This window comes from Mustela lutreola, chromosome X (genome assembly GCF_030435805.1).
Source record: "Mustela lutreola isolate mMusLut2 chromosome X, mMusLut2.pri, whole genome shotgun sequence".
NCBI lineage: Eukaryota > Metazoa > Chordata > Mammalia > Carnivora > Mustelidae > Mustela > Mustela lutreola.
Window position 1 is genome coordinate 40,099,993 of NC_081308.1, and position 9,678 is coordinate 40,109,670.

Consider the following 9,678-nt stretch of genomic DNA (forward strand, 5'->3'; position numbering starts at 1 on the left):
TCTCCCTCTTCTATTTTTTATTTTTCAGAAAGTTTGTAAGGAATTGTTATTAATTTTCTTTAACTGTTTCATAGAATTCACTAGTGAAGCTCTCTGGGCTTGGCCTTTTCTTTGTAGGTAGTTTTTTGATAACTAATCCGATCTTTTAATTGTTATAACTTTACTCAGATAGTTTTTTCTTTAGCCACATCTGGTAGTTTATTATTTTGGGGGAATTTATCCATTTAATTTAAGTTGTGTTGTCTAATTTATTTTCACATAATTGTTCTTTGTATTTATAATCCTTTTAATGCTTATAATCAGTAGTAATGTCCTTTTTTTCATTTCAGACTCTAGTTACTTGAGTCTTCTTTTTATGTGGTCAATCTTCTAAAAATTTGTTAATTTTATTAACTTCATTAAAGCTCATTCTTTTCAAACATCCAGGTTTTGGTTTCATTGATTTTCTTTACTTTTTATATTTTCTATTTCATTAATTTCTTTTTTTTTTCTTCAAATTTTTATTTAAATTCTAGTTAGTTAACATATAGTGCAATATTTGTTTCAGGAGTAGAATTCGGTGATTTATCACTTACATACAACACCTAGTGCTCATCATAACAAATGCCCTCCTTAATATACATCACCCATCTAGCCCATCACCCACTCCCTCCATAAACCCTCAGTTTGTTTTCTACCTTTAAGAGTCTTTTATGAGGGACAGGCCGCTCGGCAAGGGAAGGAGCGACAGCGCTTCATGATGCGCTGCCTGCGTGCACCCACGCTGCTTCCGGCTCTGGCCCAGGCTGCACGAGCAGGGCAGCCCGCTGGCCGGAGCCTCCACGGCAGCTCTGGGGCAGCGACCTACAAGTTCGTGAACATGCAGGAACCCTCGATGGACATGAAGGCGGTGACCGACAGGGTGGCTCAGACCCTGCTGTGGACTGAGCTCATCCGAGGCCTGGGCATGACCCTGAGCTACCTGTTCCGGGAGCCTGCCACCATCAACTACCCGTTCGAGAAGGGCCCACTGAGCCCTCGCTTTCGGGGAGAGCACGCGCTGCGCCGCTATCCGTCGGGAGAGGAGCGCTGCATTGCCTGTAAGCTTTGTGAGGCTGTCTGCCCCGCCCAGGCCATCACCATCGAGGCTGAGCCGCGGGCCGATGGCAGCCGCCGGACCACGCGCTATGACATCGACATGACCAAGTGTATCTATTGCGGCTTCTGCCAGGAGGCCTGCCCCGTGGACGCCATCGTGGAGGGCCCCAACTTCGAGTTCTCCACTGAGACGCACGAGGAGCTCCTGTACAACAAGGAGAAGCTGCTGAGCAACGGGGACAAGTGGGAGGCCGAGATCGCCGCCAACATCCAGGCCGACTACCTCTACCGCTGATGACCCCGCCGCCCAGCTGGCCTGCAGCCACGCCACCCAATAAAAGAGTTCTGCCCTCCAAAAAAAAACAAAACAAAAAAAAAAGAGTCTTTTATGAGGGATGCCTGGGTGGCTCAGTTGGTTAAGCGGCTGCCTGCTCAGGTCATGATCCCAGCGTCCTGGGATCGAGTCCCACATCAGGCTCCTTGCTCCGCAGGGAGCCTGCTTCTCCCTCTGCCTCTGCCTGCCATTCTGTCTGCCTGTGCTCGCTCTCTCCCCCTCTCTCTCTCTGATAAATAAATAAAATCTTTTTTTAAAAAAAGAGTCTTTTATGATTTGTTTCCCTTTCTCTCTCTCTTTTTTCTTTTCCCTCTCCTATATGTTCGTCTGTATTATTTCTTAAATTCTACCTAAGAATCTATTTCACTAATTTCTGCTCTAATGATTATTTCCTTTCTTCTGCTCACTTTAGTTTGTTCTTTTTTCCCCAGTGTCTTAACATGGAAGGTTATTAATTTTCATTCATGTTAAATTAGTTTTTAACTTTCTTTGTGATTTCTTCCATGACCTATTGGTGATGTATGTGTGTGTTTTTAAATTTGCATATTTTTTGCAAGTTTCCCTTTCTCTTATTGGTTTTTTAATTTTATTTCACTGGGGTTTGAGAACATACTTTGTATTGCTTCTATCCTTTTAAATGGAATTAGGGGTTTTTTTTTTACAGCTATTCTGGAAAATATTCCATAAGCACATGAGAAGAATATATATTCTGCTGTTTTGAGATGGAGTTTTCTACAAATATCTATTAGTATAGTTGGTTTAGAGTGTTCTTTTAAAAATTTTTAAATTCCAGTATAGTTCATATACAGGGTTATATTAGGTTCAGTGTAGAATGTAGTGATTCAACAATTCCATACAACACCCAGTGCTCATCATGCCAAGTGGCCTCCTTAATCCTCCTCACCTATCTCACCCATCCTCTCACACACCTCCCCTCTGGTAACCATCAGTTTGTTCTCTATAGTTAAGAGTCTGTGTCTTGGTTTGCCTCTCTGTCTCTTTTTTTTTTACTTTGCTCATTTGTTTCATTTCTTAAATTCCACATATGAGGGAAGTCATATGGCATTTGTCTTTCTTTGGCTAACTTATTTCTCTTTGCATTACACTCTCTACCTTTATCCACATCACTGCAAATGGCAAGATTTCATTCTTTTAGTAATACATTATATGTTAATAAAATGATTAAAAAGAGATTTCATTCTTTTTGTGACTGAATAGTATTCCATTGTGTGTACATATATGTCAATTTTGTTCAAATGTCTATACTACCCAAAGCATCTACAAATTTAATGCAATCCATATCAAAATGCCAACAGTTCAGTCTCTCACAGAACTAGAACAAAAAGTCCTAAACTTTTGTATGGTATGGAAAAGACCCTGAATTGCAGAAAGCAATTTTGAAAAGGAAAAGCAAAGCTGGAGGTATAAAAATTCCAGAATTCAAGTTATATTACAAAGCTGTAGCAATTATAGGGTTGTTCAATCATCTATTTCTTTGTTTACTTTCTGCCTAGTTGTTCCATCCATTGTTGAAAGTAGTTTATTGAAGCCTCCCTTTAATTCTGTCAATTTTTGCTTCAGGTATTTTGGGCTTCTGTTTTTAGGTGCACATGTATTTATACTTGTTGTATCTTTCAGCTGAATTGATCTTTTTATCATTATAAAATGTGCTTTTTACCTGTAGGAATTTTGTTGTTTTAAAGTCTATTTTTTCTGATATTAATATTGTCACTCAATTTCCTGTGGATGTTTGCATGATATATTTTTCTATCCTTTACCTCAGCAGCAATGTAGCTTGAGGCAAGATGAGAAATATTGACATCCTGTCCCTCTTGGGAAGATAGCCCTCAACTAAGGGTTAGAGAAAGAGATCCATGTATGTGCAAGTCTGAACCATAGTTTCCACCTCACTGATCTGAGAGGGAAGGAGGAAAGGCATAGGTTTTGGTTCAAATACACAGATTCTCACAGTTTTTACTAAGTTTTTGTAGATTTTCCTTTTTTAAGATTTTATTTATTTATTTGACAGAGAGAGAAAGATCACGTGTAAGCAGAGAGACAGGCAGAGAAAGATGGGGGGAAGCAGGATCCCTGCAGAACAGAGAACCCAATGCAGGGCTCGATCCCAGGACCCCGAGACCATGACCCAGGCCAAAGGCAGGGCTTAACCCACTGAGCCACCAAGGCACCCCTGTAAATTTTCTTGAATAATGTTTCTTCACTTGTTGTATGTCCAGAGGACAGTTTCCAGACTTTAAATGGTTGTTTTCAAAATAATTTTCACCAGTTTAACTGGGAAGTATATCCATGAAGCCTCTGATGTTGTCATGGCAGAAATGAAATTCTTGAGGTGTTTTTTAAGTAAATATATACCCATCATATGATCTGCCATTCCATGCTTTGTTATTTATCTAAGACAAAGGAATGCATATGTTTATACCAAGACTTGCAGATGAATTCTACCAACTTTATTTGTAGTAGCCCCTAAGTGGAAAGATATCAGATGTTCAACAAATGAATAGATATATGAATTGTGATATATCAGTACATTGGAATACTACTCAGCAATACAATAGACTGAACTATTAGTACAGACAGCAACATGAATGAATCTCAAAATAATTATACTGAGTAAAAGTGAGACAAAAAAAGAAAACATACTCTATGACTAGATTTATGTAGACTACTAGAAAATGTAAAGTAATCAATAGTGAAAGAAAATACCCTGGATGGGATGTACTGGGAGGGATTTGAGGGAGGGATTATAAAGGGCCATGAGGACACCTTTCAGGGTGATGGACATGCTAGTTATCTTCATTGTGGTGATTTTTTTCGTAGGCTTATATATATATCAAAACATGAAATTTATGGTATACTCTAAATATGTGAAGTTCACTGTAAGTCGGTTATGCTTCAGTTAAGCTGTTAAAAAAAATTCTTTTTTTTTAATATAATTTTTTATTTTTTATAAACATATATTTTTATCCCCAGTGGTACAGGTCTGTGAATCACCAGGTTTACACACTTCACAGCACTCACCAAATCACATACCCTCCCCAATGTCCATAATACCACTCCCTTCTCCCAAACCCCCTCCCCCCAGCAACCCTCAGTTTGTTTTGTGAGATTAAGAGTCACTTATGGTTTGTCTCCCTCCCAATCCCATCTTCTTTCATTTATTCTTCTCGTACCCACTTAAGCCCCCATGTTGCAACACCACTTCCTCATATCAGGGAGATCATATGATAGTTGTCTTTCTCCACCTGACTTATTTCGCTAAGCATGATACGCTCTAGTTCCATCCATGTTGTCGCAAATGGCAAGATTTCATTTCTTTTGATGGCTGCATAGTATTCCATTGTGTATATATACCACGGCTTAAAATCTAATTGATCTGATATAAGGATTGCCACTCCTGCTTTCTTCTGATGTCCATTAGCATGGTAAATTCTTTTCCACCCCCTCACTTTAAATCTGGAGGTGTCTTCGGGCTTAAAATGAGTTTCTTGGAGGCAACATATAGATGGATTTTGTTTTTTTATCCATTCTGATACCCTGTGTCTTTTGACAGGGGCATTTAGCCCATTAACATTCAAGGTAACTATTGAGAGATATGAATTTAGTGCCATTGTTTTGCCTGTAAGGTGACTGTTACTGTATATGGTCTCTGTTCCTTTCTGATCTACCACTTGTAGGCTCTCTCTTTGCTCAGAGGACCCCTTTCAAGATTTCCTGTAGAGCTGGTTTGGTGTTTGCAAATTCTTTCAGTTGTTGTTTGTCCTGGAAGCTTTTAATCTCTCCTTCTATTTTCAATGATAGCCTAGCTGGATATAGTATTCTGGGCTGCATGTTTTTCTCATTTAGTGCTCTGAAAATATCATGCCAGCTCTTTCTGACCTGCCAGGTCTCTGTGGATAAGTCAGCTGCCAATCTAATATTTTTACCATTGTATGTTACAGACTTCTTTTCCCGGGCTGCTTTCAGGATTTTCTCTTTGTCACTGAGACTTGTAAATTTTACTATTAGGTGACGGGGTGTGGGCCTATTCTTATTGATTTTGAGGGGAGTTTTCTGAACCTCCTGAATTTTGATGCTCGTTCCCTTTGCCATATTGGGGAAATTCTCCCCAACAATTCTCTCTAGTATACCTTCTGCTCCCCTCTCACTTTCTTCTTCTTCTGGAATCCCAATTATTCTAATGTTGTTTCATCTTATGGTGTCACTTATCTCTCGAATTCTCCCCTCGTGGTCCAGTAGCTGTTTGTCCCTCTTTTGCTCAGCTTCTTTATTCTCTGTCATTTGGTCTTCTATATCACTAATTCTTTCTTCTGCCTCATTTATCCTAGCAGGAGGAGAAAGCAAAGCACGGAACTCATGGCTTTTTCCCTGTGATTTTTTTTTAGTCTTGCGGTTAATTTAAATTTTTTCTTTTTTATTTTTTGGTTTTTTTTTTTTTCTCGTCTTCGGGTAAATTTTTTTTTAACTGTTACCTTTTTCTTTTTTAATGATTTTTTACTAGTTTATCTAATATATATATTTTTTCTTTTTTATATTTTTCTTAGGTGTTTTCTTTTTTTTTTAAATTCTTTTCTTTTTTTTTTCTTTTTTCTTTTTTTTTTTTTCTTTCTTCCTTTTTGAACCTCTTTTTATCCCCTTTCTCCCCCCTCACGATTTGGGATCTCTTCTAATTTGGTTAAAGCATATTTTCCTGGGGTTGTTGCCACCCTTTTAGTATTTTACTTGCCCCTTCATATACTCTTCTCAGGACAAAATAACAAGACGGAAAAATTCAACACAAAAAAAAGAACAAGAGGCAGTACCGAAGGCTAGGGACCTAATCAATACAGACATTGGTAATATGTCAGATCTAGAGTTCAGAATGACAATTCTCAAGGTTCTAGCCAGGCTCGAAAAAGGCATGGAAGATATGAGAGAAACCCTCTCGAGAGATATAAAAGCCCTTTCTGGAGAAATAAAAGAACTAAAATCTAACCAGGTTGAAATCAAAAAAGCTATTAATGAGGTGCAATCAAAAATGGAGGCTCTCACTGCTAGGATAAAAAAAAATTCTATTCTTCTTTTTCTTGCTGAGCATCTCTGGTCTTGGGAGGAAACAGCAAATATCTTCTTGCTTAAGGTGATTTTCCTCCTTTTTCTATGTGTTTCCAGCTTCTGATGAACCACCCAATCCACTGTACTCTTCTCTCTTCTTCTCATTTGGGTGCTTGGTTTCCTCTCTCATCTGTAATCCAGCTGTGTCATGGGTCTATTCGATTCATTTCTTTGCTCATTTCTTTATGCCTTCGACAAACATGTTGTTGGGCACCTGCTTAATGCCACATGTTATGCTACATTCTAGAAATAAAAAAGAAACATGGTCCCTGTTGACAAGGAACTTATTGTTTAGTAAGGTGGAAAGACACATACACAAAAAATACTAGAAGTCCTAAGTAATATGGAAGTTTACACAATGTACAATATGGCACAAAGAAGGAAATGGTAGAGGTTAGTTTTGGTTTTCTGTCCGCTGAGTTTTCATTCACTCTAATCTGGTAATAGTCTGGTTTCTTTCTGAGGAATTGCCTTTCTCCACTGTGTACTATGTCAGTATGACTATGAGTCTCAGTGACTGCCTTCCTTGACCAAGAGATCTGTATATAACCCAAGCAGTAACACAGGTTTTCTCCATGGATTCTGCATCTTGAGAAATTTGAGGATGGAAAAACAGATATAGCTCACTTATTCCAAAACTACCTCCTGGGCCAGATGACCATATTCTAATTCCTGCTCCCTAGCTTGCTGATCTGTCCTGATGTCATCTATTTCTGAATCTGGTACTCCAAACTTCCTATTATTTCTGTGATGCACTTCGAATAAATTTCCTTTTTTTTTTCTAAATAAACCCAAGTCAGTTGCAGGGTTGCAGTTGTTTACAAGGAGCCCTAAATGATATAACTTCATGGAAGGAAAGATGCTGAAGTTGCCTATAAACATAGGTATGGTACAGAAGAGCCATAGACAAAACTAAAGTTGGAGAGATGCACAGGGCCCAGACCCTTGGAGTGTCTTAGGGTAAGGGCAAGAGGATTTCAAACTGGAAAGTAACCAATCAAAATAAGATCATATATTAGTATTTCTCAAACTGTAGTCCTTTAGGCTAGAAATATAAGCATACATAAACACTTATTAGAAATGGACATTCTAGGGCTCCACTGAATCAGACCTACCAAATCAGAAACTCTGGGCATAGAGCTCAGCAATCCATGTTTTAATAAATACTCTACGTAGTTAGAATGCACTCAAAGATTAGAGAATAACTTTCCTAAAATTCTTGCTGCTGTGTGATGGGGAGTGGGGTTTAAAGGGTAGAAGTTTGAAGGAAATAAATCCAGTTGGGGCACCATTACATTAGTATATGGTATAAACTAAGGTACTACTAGTAGATGGAGTACAGGATAAAATTTCAAGAAATTCAATGAATATAGAGCAAACTGGACTGCCTCATTAATAGGATGTTTGCAATGAAGGAAATGAAATATTCAGAATTATTTCCAGATTTCTTACTTGGATGAATGGGTGAATTAAGCTTAAGGGGAGAAGTATAGGAGGAAAGGCAGATTTTTAAAAAATTTATTGAGGTGAAATGTACATAACACAAAATTAACCATTTTTAAGTGAGCAATTCAGTAACATTTAATACATTTACAACACTGCAACCACCACCTCTATCTAAATCCAAAACATTTCCATCTCTCCAAACTAAAATCTTAGGCCCATTAAGCAGTTTATTGCCATTCCCTTGTCCCCCGGACCCTGTAAACCACCAATCTGTGTTTTGTCTCTATGGATTTATCTGTTTGGGATATTTCATATGAATGGAATCCTACAGTATGTGAACTTTTATGTCAGGCTTTTTGTTCACCTAACATAGTATTTTTGAGATTCATCCACATTATAGCATGTATCAGTATTTCATTTCTTTCAATGACTAATTTTCGTGGCATGTATATACCGCAATTTAGTTATCCATTCATTCTTTAATGAATTTTTGGTTTCATCTTTTGGCTTTTGTGAATAGTGATACTATAAACATGTGTATACCTGTATTTTCAGACATTTGTTTTCAATTCTTTTAGACGTACACCTAGGAAAAGAATCACTAAATCATTTGGTAACTCTGTTTAACATTTGAAAGAACTACCAAAATGTTTTCCACAGTGACTGCATAATTTTACATTTCTACCATCAATGTGTGAGAGTTCTAATTTCTCTATATCATCACCAACACTTGCTGTTTTCCTTTTTTTAATTATAGCCACCCTAATGGTGTGAGTTTATATCTCATTGTGATTTTGATTTGCATTTCTTTAATGACTAGGGTGTTAAACATTTTTTTTCATGTGCTTATTAGCAAGTTGTATATCTTCTTTGGAGAAATGTCTATTAAAATCCTTTGCCCATTTTTCAATTGGGATACCTGTCCGATAGTCTTGAGTTTCAGTTCTTTACATGTTCTAAATACCAGACCTTAATCATATATATGATTTGTAAATACATTCTCCAATTTTGGGGTTTTCTTTTCACTCTCTTGATAGTATGCTTTGATGCACAAAAGTTTTTAATTTTGAAGAAGTCCAATTTATCTTTTTTTTCTGTTGTTGCTCATGCTTTTAATGTCATATCTAAGAATCCATTGTGTAAATCCCAAGTCATAGAGATTTACACCTATATATTATTATAGAAGCTTTATAGTTTAACTTCTAGTTTTAGGTCTTTGATTCATTTTGAGTTAACTTTTGTAGATGGTGAGAGGTATGGGTCAAACTTCATTCTTTTACATGTAGTATCCAGTTATCCCAGAACCACTTGTTGAAAAGACTTACTTTTCCATTGAATGGTCTTGGAAATCTTGTTGAAAATCAACTCACCATATATGTATGGGTTTATCTCTGGACTCTCAATTCTATTCTATAGGTTTATATGTATCACACTGTTTTGATTATTATAGCTTTGCAGTAATGTTTGATATTGGGAAATGTGAGTCTTCCAACTTTGTTCATTTTCTAGGCTATTTGGGGTCCCTTGCAATATCATATATATTTGAATATTGGCTTTTCCATTTCTACAAAAAAAAGACACTGGAATTTTGTTAGGGATTGTATTGAATCTGTAGAAAAGAATATTTTAAGATAAAATATGAGTTTTATTTTGAGCAAGATGAGTTTAGAGTGATCCTATATAAGGAATTAGATATACGTTCTAGAGAT

The 9,678-nt window shown here is 37.2% G+C and overlaps 1 protein-coding gene across 1 annotated transcript; it reads left to right on the plus strand.

Annotated features, from left to right (window-relative positions):
• Window positions 1-701: 701 nt before the first annotated feature.
• On the plus strand, window positions 702-1,454 carry LOC131821226 (NADH dehydrogenase [ubiquinone] iron-sulfur protein 8, mitochondrial-like). The gene has a single exon (XM_059157148.1). The coding sequence runs from the start codon at window positions 737-739 to the stop codon at window positions 1,370-1,372; it is 636 nt and encodes a 211-aa protein (XP_059013131.1). The 5' UTR covers window positions 702-736; the 3' UTR covers window positions 1,373-1,454.
• Window positions 1,455-9,678: the final 8,224 nt, after the last annotated feature.